The sequence below is a fragment of the Athene noctua genome, chromosome 7 (genome assembly GCF_965140245.1).
Source record: "Athene noctua chromosome 7, bAthNoc1.hap1.1, whole genome shotgun sequence".
NCBI lineage: Eukaryota > Metazoa > Chordata > Aves > Strigiformes > Strigidae > Athene > Athene noctua.
In genome coordinates, this window is record NC_134043.1 from 43,822,238 (window position 1) to 43,840,814 (window position 18,577).

The 18,577-nt window shown below is 35.7% G+C and overlaps 1 protein-coding gene across 6 annotated transcripts in view; it reads left to right on the forward strand.

Annotated features, from left to right (window-relative positions):
• The window catches only part of ADAM23 (ADAM metallopeptidase domain 23), an 87,056-nt gene that overhangs the window by 57,678 nt on the left and 10,801 nt on the right, over positions 1 to 18,577 (forward strand). For 5 of the 6 annotated variants that reach the window (XM_074911165.1, XM_074911166.1, XM_074911169.1 and 2 more), the window contains 8 exons: positions 750 to 836; positions 991 to 1,071; positions 3,036 to 3,086; positions 3,565 to 3,628; positions 5,269 to 5,374; positions 6,786 to 6,905; positions 7,862 to 8,030; positions 9,953 to 10,064. In XM_074911165.1, the coding sequence (XP_074767266.1) occupies positions 750 to 836; positions 991 to 1,071; positions 3,036 to 3,086; positions 3,565 to 3,628; positions 5,269 to 5,374; positions 6,786 to 6,905; positions 7,862 to 8,030; positions 9,953 to 10,064 (790 nt within the window). Of the gene's footprint in view, positions 1 to 749; positions 837 to 990; positions 1,072 to 3,035; positions 3,087 to 3,564; positions 3,629 to 5,268; positions 5,375 to 6,785; positions 6,906 to 7,861; positions 8,031 to 9,952; positions 10,065 to 13,464; positions 13,556 to 18,577 lie in introns of all 6 variants that reach the window. The other variant, XM_074911168.1, reaches the window with a different exon arrangement.

Sequence of the window (18,577 nt, forward strand, 5' to 3'; positions counted from 1 at the left end):
ACAAAATATATTAAGATAAATTATGTGATTGGTGAGGAATGATGAAGGGTTATGGAAATGAATTTGTTTTGCCTATTAGGGAACTAATTCATTAATGGACTCTGTTAAAACATTTTTTTTTTTCAAGTGAGAATGAGTGCAGACAAGAGAGTGTCCTCAGAGCAGTTCCTGTTATACTAATGACAAGATGTAGCCGTTTCCTAGCAGTTTTTGAATTGCACTGTAGAAATGCTTACCCCTTTACTTTTCGTTTATAGTGTGCCTGGAGTGGTAGACTCCTTATCTGTGCTTTGGAGATAGGTACCTGTGTTTGGACAGAATAAGTAAAGTCTTGCTTTCTTCTTTATTGTATAAAATAGACCAGTAATGTTTTGCAGAAAGCTGCCCTTTAGATTTGAGTCCTAGTTCTAGTATTTAAATATAATTGCACCCATAATTAGTTTTCTTAATCTTTTTTCAGCATTGAATGCAGTTTGACTAAGCAGCATGCATTTCACACAGGCTATTATTATTCCATACCTGTGACAAGGCTTCAGAAGGTGTGAATCCCCTTATTGCTAGAGCATATGTCACTGTTTTCCCTTTAGTTTAGTATTTGAGCAAAGGATTCTTCCAGCTGTTAATTTCAAGTCATTAGTGCTGAACTGAATCTTTTGTCTGCTGGTATGTAGCAGTGTGCTGGAAAGATCGTGAAGAAAAAAACTTACTGAAAATGAAAACCTAAAAATTTCACTTTATTTTTTCTCCAGGAATGCTATGCAGACTGTTGTAAGAAGTGCTCCCTTTCTAATGGAGCTCACTGTAGTGATGGGCCCTGCTGTAATACATCATGTCTTGTGAGTGTTGCTGCAGTATATCTATTGTTGTTTTCAGTTGTCCATGGAAGTCATGTGCAGCCTGTTATAGTTCAAAGTGTGTTTTATGTAGAATAAAAAGGAACATCTTATGTAGACACAATCATAGTTCTGAACTGTATTCTTCATTTTATAGTTTTTCCCACGAGGCTATGACTGTCGATATGCGGTGAATGAATGTGATATTGCAGAGTTCTGCACTGGAGATTCTGGCCAGGTATGTATGCAGAAGCTTTCTCTGCTTACACTGTAGATGTTTGTTTGCACTCATTTTTATAACAATTTAAGAGGAAAATCTGGATTAACAAACTGCACACTCATATACCCAAAATAATTGTGGGGGTTATTTTTTAATCCTAACAGTATTTTTTAAACATAAGAATAAACTACCATAAACTCAAAGAAAAATATTAATCTAAGTGGACTAAAAATATGACTTCTGTAGTTTTATTTGCTTTTTAAAACTTGTGGGGTTTTGTGTATCTGTATAGTATTTGTGCTCCTTTAATATTTGCCTGGTCTATAGTGTAAGTACTAAGAACATACTGCAAATGTGAATGGATTCAAAGGTAATAACAGTAAGATTTTATGACATAAAGATTTAAATGTGTTCAAAATATACATGTAGAAAATTACAACTAATTGAGTATAGAATCATAGAATCATTTAGGTTGGAAAAGACCCTTAAGATCAACAAGTCCAGCACATGAATGTAACACTGCCAAGTCCACCGCTAAACCATGTCCCTAAGCCCCACATCTACATGTCTTCTAAATACCTCCAAGGGATGGTGACTCCACCACTTCCCTGGACAGCCTGTTCCAGTACTTGATGACCCTTTTGGTGAAGAAATTTTTCCTAATACCCAATCTAAACCTCCCCTGACTTGAGGCTGTTTCCTCTTGTCCTATCACTTGCTACTTGAGAGAGGAGACTGACACCCACCTTACTACAACCTTCTTTCAGTTAGCTGTAGAGAGTGATAAGGTCTCCCCTCAGCATCCTTTTCTCCGGGCTGAACAACCCCAGTTCCCTCAGCTGCTCTTCATAAGACTAGTATAAAATGTTATGTTTTTTAAGAGTGTGCACATGTATGATAATTTTAAAAGTTGTGGATCTTGCGCATTTCTCTTGAAAACGTTTGGCTAATACTCAAAATATAGGACTAAACAGCAACCAAAAGGTTGTTTTAACTTGAGTTCTTTGAAGTAGTCAACATTCTTTACGTCTTCCATTTTCACAGCAACTTTGACACTTAAGGTGATAAATGCTCCTTATCAATATTGAGTATTTGGCTTCAAGGTTATATAAAAATTTCACAAGTGCTGCAGTCATCTACTGCATCAAGTTCTTAGCTTTGAAGAAATTCAGGATAGATCATGTCTCTCTCTGGGCATTGACTGTAATTATAGATGCCAATAAATTAACAGTAACCTCTTTTTATTTTGTCGTCTGAGACATCCAGACTTACAGATAAGTAGCTATTGTTAAGATTTTATTCTAAGTCTTTTATTCTGTAGATGGAACATTCTTAATGGGAGGGAGGAGGGCTTTCTTAAGCTAGAAAGGCTGCTTGGAAAGTACTGGCTAATATGGTATATTGCCGCAACGTACCCTCTCCAGATCCTCACGTGTACCTTTTTGATGAGAAAAAGATTTGAGAACGGTCTGCTCCTAGCTTTAGTAATCTGAGGCTTCTGAACCTAATGACTTGTTCATCCCCAAAAAGTTTCCAATGCCAAGAGAACATGATAATTAACATTATAAAAAAAATCCACAGCTTTATAACCACTAGACTGGTAGTCTACAACTAGATGCTCACTTACTTTTTTAGTGGAACTGGAATGAACGCAGAGGCAGTGTTGCAAACACATGGCTCCAGTATTAACTACCAAATATCCCGTTACTGAACACATCTGTTTTGCTTTTCATCTTGCTTCACCTCCTTAATTTCTACTTGGAATATGCAGAAAGTTAGAATAAAACCTTGTATTTCATGGCTCAAGATGTTAATTTTTACATTTGTATTTGTAGCTATAAAGTTTCCTGCACTAATGATGTTATCTATCCCTTTTGTATGTTGTGCGATTGTCTTTTAAAACTGGGAAGATTCTAGATGTGATCCTTTGATGGATTACTACAGTATACATGATTAAAGAAAAAAATCTTAATTTTTTTCAGTGTCCACCAAATCTTCATAAGCAAGATGGGTATGCCTGTGATTCTAATCAGGTATGCAGTGTTTTAAAATCCCTGCACATCAGCAAATAGAAATCAACCAAACACAAGTTTGGGTTTTTTTTCTTTTTAATCCTGTCTTCCATATTTCTTCATAAATTTTGTCTTTTGGACATCAGTGTTGCATGTGTTTTATGCACTCTATGAATAGTAAAAAATTTTACTTTGAGTAAAATCTGCTTGGTGTCTTCACATTTTACATGTAGATCTTTTATTACACTCCATGTTAATAAGTTCTTTACAACTATGTAAATGAGAAGTATAAAGCAGCTGCTGAAATGTCAGTACATATTAGACACCAACTGACTTGTAGAATCTGGGCCAGAACGTGCACTCCATCTACCCAAATTCATGAAAACTGTTATATATCCGAATATGTGTGTGAAGAATCAAAATGAGACATTTGTTGGTGGAGGGGAAGGAAATTAAGTAGCGTTCAGTTCTCATTACTAACATGTTGTGTTTTGTTTAGGGTCGTTGCTATAATGGTGAATGCAAGACAAGAGATAATCAGTGCAAATATATCTGGGGATCTAGTAGGTTGACTTTAACTACCTTAAATGTATTCTATTTCTGGTTCATTCCTGCCTTTGTTTTGTATTTTTAGTATTTTTATTTTTTGTTCTTCCCACTGCAAGTTGAAGTTTTCAGCTCAGTTTTCTGCTTAGAGTAGACTGCCATGAGAAACTGGCTTGATTGCCAAGTGAAATTTCGAGTTTGGGAGAGATGAAAGATTGTTCTGATGTTCTGTGGTTGCAGACTTAGGTAGGGCAGCAAATGCTGGACTCTGGTGGAATTAGGTGAGAAAACATACAAAATATTGGCAACTCTGAGTTACTGTTACCGGGGAGCAAAACCGGGTTTGAGGATTTTTTTTTGATATAGTTCGAAACAGGTGGTTTTGGGTTTTTTAATGACAGTTGTCAGTTCCATTATCCCAGCAGTGGTTCATGCTAAAGCTTCTCCACCTTGCCTCTCTATGTTATACCATCCTGCAAGGCAGGAGAATTAGTACATTGGTGTGAATTTGAATACACAGTGTGAATTTAAGCCCAGAGGTGTTGAGTAAAATAGAATTGCAGTTGCAATGGATTTTGCTTGCAGCTGAGGGGCATAAATGCTCTGTGTAATGACTTTGAGACACTTCAGCAGACAACAACTATCAGGATGTTTTGTACTCTATCACTTAATGTTTTCTTGTGCATTTTGTCTAATCATAACTGCTACTGCTGACACTGCCTATTTGAGGCAGAAGAATCGTTCCATTCTGGGGAAGATGGGAGAGGAGGCATATAGTTTTAACATTTATGGTTTGTCGTGTACAATACAAAAGTGGCTATATAAGTGTAAAATTGGATGGAGACAACATTTCCTGTGTCTTCTGATGCCTTTTTGAGCTTTATGTTGCCACCTCACAATTACTGATAACATTAAAGGCAATAGATGTTTTTGTTAACTAATTTCTGTGTATCTTACACACCTATAATTTAAAATACTTGGATTGTCTTCTGTACAAGTGATTTTACTGAAACTATTTACCTTTAATGTTTTATCTTCCTCTGTATTGTTGTGCTTTTCTTTTTTAAATTGATTTTTAGAAAAAAACAAATGGTTAGGAAATAATTGTGGTTTTAATCCTATTGGTTCGGATTTCTACACCTAACAAGCAGTAGAAATTACACTCTGACTGTTCAACCATGTTTTCTCTGTGAACTCCTAAAATATAAAATAAAATAAACACTGAGTTGATGTCAGAACAAATGCTTATGGTATATGCCATGTATGAAATCTTTGATATCCTGAAATACAGATTAGGACTAATTGCAGTGCAAACAACGAGATTAAATCTATGGGCAACTGTTATGAAGTGAACAAAATTAGACCACAGATGAAGTCAAATGCAGAAGACAATATAGACACTGTGGAGATTGCTTTTTTAAAAGTTCATAGCAAATTTTGAAGACTGAGCATTATTTTAGAAGACCATATGTGTTTCAGTTCAGTTTGCTAGGTTCCTAGTGTAGTCACTGGAGAATACTATCTGTGTACACACATGTTTAGTTTTCTGGTTTCTATTAAAAAAATGCAGAAAACTACTGGAATAAACGATGCAGGTTTTCAAACATCTAGCGTTGCCACTGGAAAGTACATTCCTTTTTCCTTTCTTCATCAACAGAGTCTTCAGGATCTGACAAATTTTGTTATGAAAAGCTTAATACCGAAGGCACAAAAAAAGGAAATTGTGGAAAGGATGGAGACAGATGGATTCAGTGTAGCAAACAGTAAGTTCAGATTGGTAGAGATTATTTGTATCTAAATAGATTAGTACTGGTTTAATACTATCTTAAGTTTTCATGAATGTCGCAGCAGTTTGTTTTGCATTGTTTTGAATCTTCTTTCCCTCGCAAGGTTTGCATCTTGAAGAAAAGTTCCATAGCTCATTCAGACAAATACATGGGTGGCTCAGTAATATGCTTGTAAAAGATTCCAGATTTTTTTAATTCAGAGGAGCTGGAGGACAAGGCAGCAAAAAGTCACAAATTCATAATACACAAAACCCTCAGACTTGGTAGGGATAAATTGGGCTGCAAATACACACCTTTTTCTCTTGCTCTGGGATTGATACCAGATTATGCTCCTCTGAAGTTTGTTCCAACCTTTATTTTGACCAGAGAGGACTATTAGACGTTTGGATGCTATACAGAAGATGACTGATCCATTTGCATGTGATCATTACTAGATGAATATTTGACTAAATTTACTTTTCAAGTTAATGATCATTAGTGGATAGATGTAAATTTCTCCTAATTTACTTTCTGTTTTGTAGTTTTTAAGTATACATGTAAAAATTTCATTCTTGGAGTGGTGTTTTCCTTCTTTGACTACCTGGTACTTGTCAAGGGGCATTTTTGTTTTGATTACATGATTCACTTTTAACATAGGATCATAAGCAAAGAAGTTGTTTAATGGTTTTTTTTATATTTAGATGAGAATAGTGGTGTTCTGATATTTGTATCTTTAAAACCTCATTTATATAAATGCTTTTCTTTGTCAGTAGAGAGATGCAGAAAAATGGTCTAGGTGAAGGGCCATTTAAATTTTTTGTGATTTTAACAATTTCCAGCATTCATCCAGTTGCTTCTATGACTTAGGATAATTAGAGTAAGAGATGGAAGTTTCAAGCTGATATCCTTCTTTTGAAGACTGCACATATAACATCAAATAAAGCAGATTCTTTACCAAAATTCAGGCACGCACACTGCATGCTAAGAATTGTTATTATGGTTCCGTTGTCCTGCCAGGGAAATAAAATTCAATTGAAAATTCAAACTTCACATTAACGTATGATGTCCAAGCTGCTAGAGAGAGGGAAATGTAATTTAAACTGATATGACAAAGCTTTGTACAATTTGGTTCCTCTTATTGTACTGTATTGTGTTTAGGGCGTAAGTAAATTTTTTTGTTGATGTGAACATTCAGTGGTGCATTAGAATGAACGATTACTTGTTTCTGCCTCTTGTCATTTGTATTAAATAATACTTTATTTCCAGACTTGTACTCTGAAAGACTATCGTGCAGCTTATAGTAATATATTACTTAATGTGGTCAGCAGCATCATTGCCAGTCTTTCTTTTTTGTAAGTTTACTTAATATTATTCCAGTAACTTTTTGATTTATGTTTGCATTTTACAGCGATGTTTTCTGTGGCTTTTTGCTCTGTACTAATCTTACTAGAGTTCCACGAGTTGGTCAAGTTCAAGGAGAAATTATTCCAAATTCTTTTTATCATCAAGGACGAATAGTGGACTGCAGGTAAAAGATAATTCAGTGTTCCAATATGATTTTGCTTTGTCAAACGTAATTAAGATAAACATAAGTGTAGAATTGTATGATTTTTAGGTTATTAAGATCTTATAGCAAAAACATTATTCTGAGTGGTATTTATTTTTATTAAAAAAAAGAAAAGGCTAATATTCCACATTTAAAGAGGGCAAAATATGGGTTATGCTCCTGATTACTCTGTTTGATCTCTCCAGTAGCAGAACTTCAGATTTTAACGCCCAGCATTACATTTTTTTGGGGAGTGGGGCAGGAGAGTCTGTAATTGCCAAAGACCCATAGATTAAGCATAATGTTTTTGAAGAAATAGCTTGGAGAAAGAGCTGTGGGGAAAGTGAAGGCTTAGAGGGAGGAAACTGAAGAGTTGTTGCAGGATAAGATGTTAAGCTGCAGTTCAGTTAAAGGGCAGGTAAATGGGTTTTAGTCTACTGTGCACAATATTGGATTTGTATTTTAAAGACATTGGCAACATTGCTGTGATGCTAAGAGTACTCTCTTACATAGTTAGGTCCTGAGTGAACAGTGTTTCTTAACTCTTCTGTTACTCTACTAGTATTTTTTTTAAACATCATCACATGGGAAGTTAGTTTTTAAAACTTTTTTCTAGCAATAGTATTTCACAGCATTTGGAAAAAAAGAAAAAAAAAGAAAGAAGTATGGCCCACCAAAGGCTGTTCAAAAACCCCCCAATGCCAAAGGTGCCTATTTTGAGTATTTAAGCCATTATTTAGACTTCTTTTTAGTCTGACAGCTGGAACACCTTGTCAGTGCTGTGGACAGACATAAAAACTTCATAATTTTGTTCAATCTGTCTTGAATGCTTGAATGAGAGAAAGGTATGAGGCTTTCGTATCTATACTAACATGTTTAATATTTTCAGAAGACTCCAGTCAAAATACTAATAGTGTCTTAAAACTTATTTCTTCTAGTGGTGCTCATGTTCTTTTAGATGATGATACAGATGTAGGTTACGTGGAGGACGGAGCTCCATGTGGACCTCACATGATGTGTCTGGACAAAAAGTGCCTGCCAATTCAGTCCTTGAACATAAGCAGCTGTCCCATTGGTTCTAATGGAAAAGTCTGTTCTGGTCATGGGGTGAGTCTGTAACTGCGAGTGAGCAGCGAAGCTGCTCCAGCTATCTCTGTTATATCTGACCTTAATGTACCCTATGGAATTATCTACTTGAGAGTGTTCCTAAGACCTGTTGATCTGAAAACACTAATGTTAGATTCAGGGGAAGACTGCCATTCTGTAAAGCGTAGATAAAATTTTAGAAAGCAGTTGTCAAATTAGTTCTGCAATTATATCCAAAGTGTTGTTTTCCTCACTAGCAAGAAAGCTTTGACATTAGTAATTGTAAACTTTTGTAACGTACTACTCACATTTCAAGCTACTTGCCATCTTCAGTTCAACTTTTTCATGCATGCTAACACCTGTATAAAGTTGGTCCTCTATTCATGGAGTTATATCCCGTGACTTCAATAATTAAAATTCTAAACTGTTGGACCTCAACAGAGATGATACGTTCTTCTTAAACAGATACAAAGTGTATCATTTTACATTTAGGCACGTTATATTTTTATTCTACCCATAAGTCCATTTGTCTAAGACGCAAGGTATGTTTTCCTGAACAGATTCACTTTTCCATGGCTTGTCAGTCCTTTAATCAGTATCAGTTAAAACCTTTCCACATGTTGACTTTAGTGGACAGATACTTGCCTAAGGGGCTAGACTTTATACAAGAAGTTTTTTGGTTTTTCTTCGTGGTATGTGTAATTGAGGATGAATTTCAGTGCTTCAGATAAAAGGATTAGGTTCAAAATCAAGATGAAAAATTTTAAAATTTGTATGTAAAGGATCTAGGAGATCTAGAAACAGTCTTGGTACTTTTGGAGAGTGGCATGAGTGGTGAAAGAACTATGTTACCTTTTTTGTTTTGCTTTGGATGATTTCAACTCATAATTTTAAAACAATTCTTCAGTTGATCAAACCTGCCACAAGATGTGTTTACCTTCAGCGTCCTAGATAAGATTCTTCAGTGAATACTTTAAGAAGCAGTGAGATAAAAGTTAAATTAAAAAAATCACATGTACTACTTGTAATCATTAGTGTGTAGGTTATTGTCTGTTTTTTTGACATTATGTTCCAGTGTCCAGAAGACATTATTAGCTGATGCCTAATGATTGACTTCATTTCTAGTCCCATAATCAAAACTCCATTCTTTGTTTTGTGTCTCTTTCTTATGTCGTGATTTTTCCTTAGTAACCTCTCTAGCAACATATTCCATGTGTTCCATTCTTTTTCATATGGAAAGTTTATAGCTATTAACTCTCAATTTGATATTTTAGGTTTTGTCAGTTGGATAGGTTTTCCTGTCTCTGATAATGTACTGCCAATTTTAGTGAGTGCTAAGTCCTTTTTTCGAGGTCATTCAACTGAACGTAGACTTAGGAAGAACTATTTCCTCTTTCTGGAAGATAAGCAAGCACTCCTTATTGCTCCCTAGAAAACAATGATGAAATGATGACAAAACCAGTGATGAAAACCTTACTATTTTTTCTACATGAGAGGAAGCTGTAAATGAGAGGTTATAAAGCATGATCATCTCTTGAACCTTTTAAATGGAAATGTTTGTATTCTTTCTGGACATCCAGGCTTAAGGTCTAGATAGTTGGTTAGTGAAGATCTCACTAGTCTAGATAGAGGGTTTTTTGGATGAGAATTTCTGTTATTTTTTTAATCCTATGCAGGTGTTGTGTAGTGCAAATGGTTATGGAACTACAGGAACACTTCTGCTTTTCCTAGCATCTGAGTGTATTTACAGGGCTAAAGCAAGCTTTCAGGTTATTGATTTTATACTCGTTTTATGATATTACACTCATTCTGAACACAGTGCTATCGTTACAATATATAAATGGATAAGTTTCATACTCTAAATTGCATACCTAATTGCATGTTAAGCAAACTTAATAAAATGTATTTAAAAACCAACTGCTGTAATTTATTTTCTTTTCCAGGTTTGTAGTAATGAAGCCACTTGCATTTGTAATTTCTCCTGGGCTGGAACAGACTGCAGTATTGATGATCCTATCAGGGATACTGGTAGCAAGAAGGACGAAGGACCCAAGGGTTTGTGTGATTTCAGTTTTGATGTTCTTTCAAGTATTTATGATATTTTTATGGTGATACATGGTAGTAGAATTAGCATATAGAAAGAGAGTAATATTGTGCAGTCCTGCTTAGACCCAGGTAGTAAAATTCTGGTTTGTGTAGATGAAGTAGGTGTTTCTGTTTTAAGACTTGATGAAACTTTTTAATTTTTCCAACCTAAATTTGGGGAAGATTTCAGTAGATGATGGTATGTACTTTTTGGTTTTTCTTTTGTCCCATATTCTCTATTTTTTACACTCATTTTCTTTGTGATTAGAATCTAAGTGTAGCTCTTATATTTATATGATAATTGAGTATTTATGTTTTACGAGAGATTTCCAGTTCCCTTAGTTGTTCTCAGCTAATTCAAAGAGCTGTGGCATAAAAAAAGGAAAAGTGGAATGTCCCTGTGAAAAAAACTTTTGTTTCTCTGAAATCATATTTCAATGGGAGGAAGAAGAAATAAATTAATAAGAGGACTTACATTATTCGTAACAACTATTATTGCTTACTCTTATGTATTTAATAGGTATTTCAACTGCATATGAAGTGTAAATTCCTACTGAGGAAATAATTCGTGAAAAAAGTTTTTCAAAGAGGAAGAAAAGCACTTGAGATTCTCTCTGACTTCTCTGCCAAAGAATGTCATTGAATTGTGCTGTGCAATTTTTTATGTCTTTCGTGTCATAAGGACATTGTCCAGCATCAGACTATATTTATCCAGTGTTACGCATTTACAGATAAAGTTCCCAACAAACAACTGAGAAACGCAGACAAAAGTTTTTCTGCTATGTCCCGGTTCCAGGTCCTTCTGTGCCTTATGCAAGGCTGATGAAAAGAAGATAAAGGGTTTTTTTTAAATGTAATCCTTAGAACTCAATCTCTAATTTGATTATGCTTTAAAATATCCAAGGGGGACAGGATTTCAAGGGAGGACAGGCTTTTGGTGTGTCCCTCCAGAATGGCTCTGCTTCTGTCTTGTGTGCCTTATTCTTTTGCCCCTTAGCAGAATGGTTCCGGTAGACCTTTACCAAGAACTGTTGAAGAGATCGTCTTAAAACAAGTTACCACTGTGAAGGAGGCTCTCTAGAACAGTCCAGATTTGCATTAGGGAATCTGTGCAGGTGCTTCCTGGACTCCTAAATCCCACCACTGTTCATTGTAGAGCTACCTGGTTTGTACCCTGACTTACAAAACTGCTTGTCATTCCATTTCCCATAAAAACCTTCCTAACTCTGGAACACTGCTTACAGAGTCTTAAAAAAAATAGTGGAGAACAGCACTATAGGGCTGATTACTTCTCTTTGTGTGTGGATGTGGAGAGCAGTATTTACAGCTGTGACACACAGTGCATTAATTTTATATTGCTTATTTCCAAATCCTGTAGGTAAGAAATAATTCCCTCCTCTGTAAAAAGGTCTGTAGGAAAGGCAACACAAAAGGTACACTTATCTCAGTTAGATTTTTGTAATTCAAATTAACTCATCAAATTCGGAATGGAATTACCTTTTTGAAAATTAATACATCGATGCTGAAATATTCTGGGGAAAAGTCTTAAATGAATAGTGTCTTCATGGATTTCTGCCACTAGGTACAGACATAAAGTTTAGACTGCATTATTCAGTGGAGTCCTCTGCAAAAAGCCAGATTATGTTTTTGTACAAGGTGGCTCAATGATTTCAAAAGATGGATTATTTTTACTTATGTTGTTACAGTAATTTATTGATGTTGAGGCACCTAGAAATTAATTTAGGAGCCGGAATGCTGACAGCTACATTAATCTCTTTTGGTGTGCTAATAGAGGAATCCCTTTGTGAGAAGATGTCAGAAGATTACAGAAATAGTTTTCTATATTGTGAAGATCCAATGTACTAGTTTCCGTGAAGTTTTTTCCCCTTATTACCAGTATTTCCCATATCATATGCCAGTTTACAGGGCTGAGGCAGAAACCAAAATACTTGTTGTTCCTTAGCTCTAAATTTGAGTTTTGTTACATTTCAGAAACAGAACATTCATGATGTGAAAATTCACCTAATAGATTTAAGATTTTTTACCCTGTAAATCCAAGCATTTTTCTTACTACAATTAGAGCATGTATAGCTAGAAAGTATTGCTATTTATTTATATATTATTATGATAATTGACAGTTGGCTGCAACTCCTGCTGCACTTTTCAGACCTTTCCATCACCCATCAATGGCTTTTGGTTCCATACTGCAGGATTAAAAAAATTAGTGGTTCTTAATTATGTTGGTATTAATACATGAGTCTTGAATTACTCTAAACTCAGCAGCCTATTGTATCCTGCACTAGTAGACCTACACAGCAGGCTAGCAGTTTTGGGAAGACAGAGTTCTTGCTGATAGTTTTTGGCTATTGCAGAAACTTTGGATTCTTTTAGAATGTTGACTAGTAGTTTGAAATCAGTAGAACTCCATATGCATCCAAGATTCTTCCTTTGCAATTTCATTTGCAGAATTAGGCCTTTGTTTGACTAGTGGAATAGTATAGTGTGTATTTGTTTTTCTAATATAAAACTTACGTCTCAAGTGTGTGTGTGTGTTTGTGTATATTTATGAAACAGGAAAAAATTATTAAACCATTTCAAAACAGACTTTATTCAGCATGAAGACTACATATAAAGATTTTGTCCCGTGGAAAAGTTCCCGTTAGACAGGGAATTTAGCTGCTTCTTTGTGGTTTATTATGACTCAGTGAATCTATCAAAAGAGTTTCCTTAAAAAATGAAAAATAAGGCCTCAGTGTCTCGAGAGACTAGCTGAATATGTGGAAATTCCAGGGTGTTAACTGCAACATGTTTCCAGAGTAGGTTTTTCCTTTTAAATATTATCTCTCTTTAGGTCATACAGATAAAGAGAGCGTCCTGTTGATAAATGCAGTAACAAAGGAAAATACTACTGATTAGTAAACGATGAATTAAAAAGTTGGAGTTTTTTCTTTTCCTGCGACCGAACTCTTTCCAGACAAACAGTTTTCATTTGCTTAGTTAAATTACAGATACAGTAAGTTTCTGGTGAGCAAAAGGAATTTTTCTTATTGGCGATTTATTTACATTTTGGCTGTTTTAAATAAGCAGTAGGTTATTCCCTTTTCAAGTAAGTAATAGAACCACAAGCTAAAAGGAATAGTCTTAAATTTACAGGGAAACTTCTCACTGAAATGTTTGTAAGCATTCAAAGAAAACCAAATCTAGCTAATTTCAAAGTTTTAAAATCTACTGTATTTACATAAAGGTTTGTTAGGAGGTTTGAATTTGGATTATAACGTAAAATAGTCCTTTGAGGAATTATTTCATGTTTTCATTTCAGACATATATGTGATCATTTCCTTAAAAAATCTTCCCTTTTCCCTCCACACAGTGAGCATGGCCACTAACAGGCTAATAGGTGCAGTGGCAGGGACCATTCTGGCCTTGGGGGTGATTTTTGGAGGCACAGGGTGGGGAATAGAGTAAGCATTTTTCTTAGTTTGAGTTTTATGTTTGGTGCCTAGTGTGTGAGGTAACCGTATGCACCCAAGCCCTCTGTGTATTACCCTGTTAGCTTTGTCATGTGGTGACTGTATTTGTCATGTGATTTGACTGTGTCTGTGTCATGTGGTTTGCTCATGCAGTGTTGAACCTTCTCCTGTCTGGGATAATGTGGGGCATAAAACAATTAAGTTTGTGAATTTTCACATTGTCACAGTAAAATTAAATGTCTAAATGTTTCCATTACACCAAATTATAATAATAATGGGAGGAAATGGAATTTAGTGATTATTTTGCAAAATAGACTGAGTAACGTGGGCCGTTTTATAAAATCAGAAATTGTTACAATCTGTGGGGCTTTCAGTCTAATAATAGGCCACATGATTTAGGTAGGAAGATAAAAGCTGATGATAAGAGTATAGACAGCTAGTTTTATAGTAAAGCTTCTGAATGTTCTGTTGCTAGGATTCTGTTACCTCAAGGCAGTAGAATGCTGAAGTATAGAATTCATATGTAAAAAATATGTATGAGCAATTTTTACTGTCTTTTCATAGTTTTAGGAAACTGTAATCTTAAGTTTTAGCCCACTACCTCAATTTTAACAGTGGATATGATTTTTATGTGTGTGTATATGTATGTATATATGCACGTATAAAAATGCCCATGTAAGAACTCTCTTCATTCTATATTCACTGTTCAAACTACAGAATAAATGGTGGTGTTCTGCTCTTCTGAGATTTCAAACTTCACTGTGTTTCTAATACTATCTATATATTACCTCTGTTGTGTGACAGTGCCATCTCTCTGAAGGGGGAATCATAACCCATTTGTGATTTCCAGTCAGGCTCTGAAAAAGCTTTCAGGTACAGTTTTAATTAAGGCTACATAGGCAGTCTTCTGGTAGGCAGCATTTTGTGTGTCTGAGTTTGCAGCTCTAGATACAACCTTTTTAGCTTTTGCTGAACTGGACTGTTACACGAAACTCCTCTTAGATTCTCAGAAGAGTAGAGACCTTTGCACTCGCAGAGGACAACTGATTAGAAAAACAAATAGAAGGAAGAAGGTAATAGATCATCTGCTTGAGAAAGATCACATCTGTGTTTTACAGCTGTTTGCTAAAAAATTGAAGACTGAGGATTGTAGAGGTTTGGAACCCAGATTCTGGAACAGAGTATTTATTTACCTACATGTTGAGGACCATTTGCCCTCTGCTTTCAATTCTGCCTTGTACCCTTCTGTTTTTAACTTCCCTTACCTGCTGTCTCAATCCACTCAGCTCTCACCAACATCTCTGACCATTTGCTCTTGATCCTCTATCCTTCTGCTCTAATTCCATCTTTTCTTAATCTTTCTTCTCTTATCACTCACTACCTGACTCATTCTTATTTTTGTTTCTATGCACTCTAGTTTCCTGGATCCCATCAGTCTTTTCTCTGTCCTCTGATTGCTTCAGATAAAAATTCACATTCAAGGCAAGCCACTGCTACTTTGTGTTGCTTGGTTTAAAGAAAGCACATGGGGAGCACAAATAGCTTCTCTGTCCTAATGCTCTTGAGGCCCCAGTAGCTGTTACCACCATGGCTGCAGGCGAGGTTCTGTTCATCATAACCTGATGCCAGGTCCTGCCCTTCTTCCACTTTACTTGCAAATTGCAAACTTTTCTTCAAAGTGCTAAAATAACTCTATTTACTTAATGCTTTATGAATTTGTTTTAGTAATCACGGGGGACAAAATGGCAGTCTTTTTTTTTTTTCCAGATTTCATCCTAAAGTGGATACTTAGCTTTGATAACTTCAGCTAGAGGATTTGGCTTGCAAAGTGACAGGCAAGAAGAGAAAATGTCAAACCACCAGTGTGTTGTTACTTGCAGGACAATCTGCAGTAAACTTGCCTCTTCTACAACTAGCGGAGTTTCAAAGCAGTGTATATTAATTCTTGTAGAATCTGTCTGATGATGATGAAGATTTAGGGAATAGTCTGAAGTCCACTGAAATTAAAGGTGTGTTCTGTTTTAACGCAGTTTAATTCAGTAGGATTCTTGTCAGGGTCCTAAAAGATGACTAGGGATGATGCAATGGCCGTGCCAAAGCAGATAGCGCCTTGCGGGAAGGGGTGGTGTGCCAGGCAGTTACGCTGCAGTTAGTTGCAGGAGCTTCCTCCTCATAAATCTGTGCCTGCAGGTTACAGCAGTAGTGTGACAGAAGGAACAAGTATACCAGAAGTGTTGCGTCTTGTGATAGTCTGGATGGTAAATGACCTCACAGTACGGTGGTGGTTAAAACTTCCCTCATACTTTCTGTTTGCTTGTATTATGTCAAGCATCCAAGTCCCAAGGACTAGAGAACCTCATTTAGCTGAAACATAATTGATTTATATTTTTCTTCATAATGTCACTAATTAAAGTGAGCTGATGCAAAATGGGCTTCATACTGGTAGAAAAATTCTGATTTATTAAATTTATTTATGATTTATTTATTGATAATGCTTAGTAAAACATAAGGCGTACATCCATAAGGTATAACATGTAAAAGTAGCCCCATTGTAAGTACTTTTATGTGCACAGTCTGTTACGGTCTTTAAAACAGTTTACCAATAATCCTCGTAAATCTGTATTTCAAAACTGGAATTCATTAACTGGAGGACTCTGTTCTGGTAAACAAATGGTTGCTGTTTAGTAATCATAAGTATTTCACCAGCTTTGTTTTTATATTGAAGTCAGAAATGAGATTATAGTCTCGTTGATTATCAGTGAAATTTTACCTTGAATGTAGCCTTTTCAGTTTTTTTACTAGGAAAAATAGCTGTTCCTCTGCCTTTGTAGGAACAGCCACTCCCAGCATGCTGTGAAGCAGTTTTAAAATTATTCCAGAGGAATGGACATGCCTTTATCCACAGCCAGCTATCATTTTCTCTGCTCTTAGGCTCTCTCTAGCAGACAGCCTAATTCTTACAGGCATTTATTTTTCAGCAGGGGGTTTGTGTTAAAAATGAACATCAGTACTTTAATCACTGACACCTTGTAAAATTGGGTCAGATACGAAAAGTTTTTATGAGAACCTATTTATACTTAACGCAATTTTAGTGGCTTTTCTATTACCTGAACCTAATTGTTTTGCATATGATTCTCTTCTGTTTAAATTTGGATTGAATTCTTCCATGTTTATAGTAAATAAAACCAATATTGGGTTTCCTGTATTGAAAGAACAAACTGCTGTTTGTGGAATGGATGTGCAGTATGAATTTTTATTTTTTTCCCCAAACATTTAATAACCAGGGAACGTAGTAAGAGAGATGTAGAAGAGTGGCCATTTGGTACATCCTTATCTAAGTTATGACTGTGTTAATCATTGTACCTCTTTTGTGGGAAGAGAGCATTCTGTGGCTTGGAAGAAATCAGCTTTAGAATTTTTCAAGGCTTGTAAAATTTATTACAGATAAATTAGTTGCTGTGTTTTCAGTCTTTTGTTGTGTGCAATCATTTGATAAAATCCAGAGTAAGCCATAGATCTGAGTCAGTAGCTCCTCAGGCTGCTGTTGAAAGCAAGCCTTTATTGGGAATATAATGCCTGTGGAGTGGCATTTGTGTACCTCCCACCATGCTCACTCCTGTTGATTTGAGCCAGGTGTGACTTTAAAGGTAAGTCCAAGTAAGATATGTTCTTCCAAATTGTGAAGAACTACCTTTTAATTATTGTTGTCAAATTTGTGCACTGCTCATGTCTGTAAAGCTCATTATATTTCTGTTTCAGTCCAAGTCTTTTACTCATATTCCTCAATACTCTTTGTGTAGGAATTGCAGGAAGCAATTTTTAAAACTTGGTTTTCTTTTAGCTGATCTGATTTCCAGAAGCACTGATACGGGAAATGTGTAATGGATGCAATGAAGTTAGGTCACTGCAGTAAGTTTTAAAATTTAGGACACATACTTACTGTAGCATCTGGGACTAGGCAGAAGGTTTTGTGATACCGACCTAACAGCTTAAAATGTTCCGTTGTGCAGCTGCCCTTTCTCTTTCCTTTGCTGATCTCTGGCTGCTCCTTCTTCTTCCTTGTTAGCTGTCATTTTTCCAAACCCAGTTTCAGAACATTTAAAATAGGAAAATTTCGGTTGCTGTGTAGAAGTGTTGGTTTGGGGAGAGTGGGATAGGAGGTAAGAAGTGTTTTTGAAGGCTATTCCTGAATATGTAAATGTTTAAACAGAAAGCGTGCAATATGCCGTAAAAGAACTATTGGGTTGGTCTCATTTTGCCTTGAGCTTAGATGCAATTAGCTTTACATCAAAGACTGCTCAATAGGAAGTTTTTGTACAGACCTATTGTCAGTTTTCCTCCACCCTGTGTAAATAGAGCACTTAAGGGTCAATTATGAGTATATTATTTAGGTGTTCTCTTGCCCTCTTCAGAAAATTGCCCAAACATATTTTGTGCTGCTGCTTTTTGTTGCTCTTTTTTCCTGCTCCACCCTTCCCCACTTTGTTGTTAAGTAGTTTCTTGAGGATGATGAAGAGATGCTTTGATGTTTGGAAAGCGTAATGGGAATACAGCTTTTATTTCAATTTTTATTCCTTATTATATAATCCTTTGCTTTTGTCAAACAATTATCTGTAAAGGTAGCATTGACGTAACTGTGGGGAGTCTGAACTCCGATTAGCAAGTGGTGCTAGATGCTTTCTGCTCAAATTAAAATAACTACCACCTTTCAGGATCTCCATGAAAAAAGTTAGGCTTTTTGATTTTATTTTTTTTTCTTTCTCATTTGCTGCAGTCACAAAACAGCATTCATACTTTTTCCTTTAAGGACTTATTCATAAATATCTTAGTGTCCTCAGCTGACAGTTCATTCACTAGGTAATGGAGTAAGTCACAATGGAATTTACTGTCTAATACTAGATTTTTATCTATGGTAGATGTCAGCATAGCACAATGTAGAGACCAACAGCTTTGTTCATTCTTACTGTTAAAGAAGAGTAAGTTGGGCTTGCCGAAATCGTCTAGAGACATCAC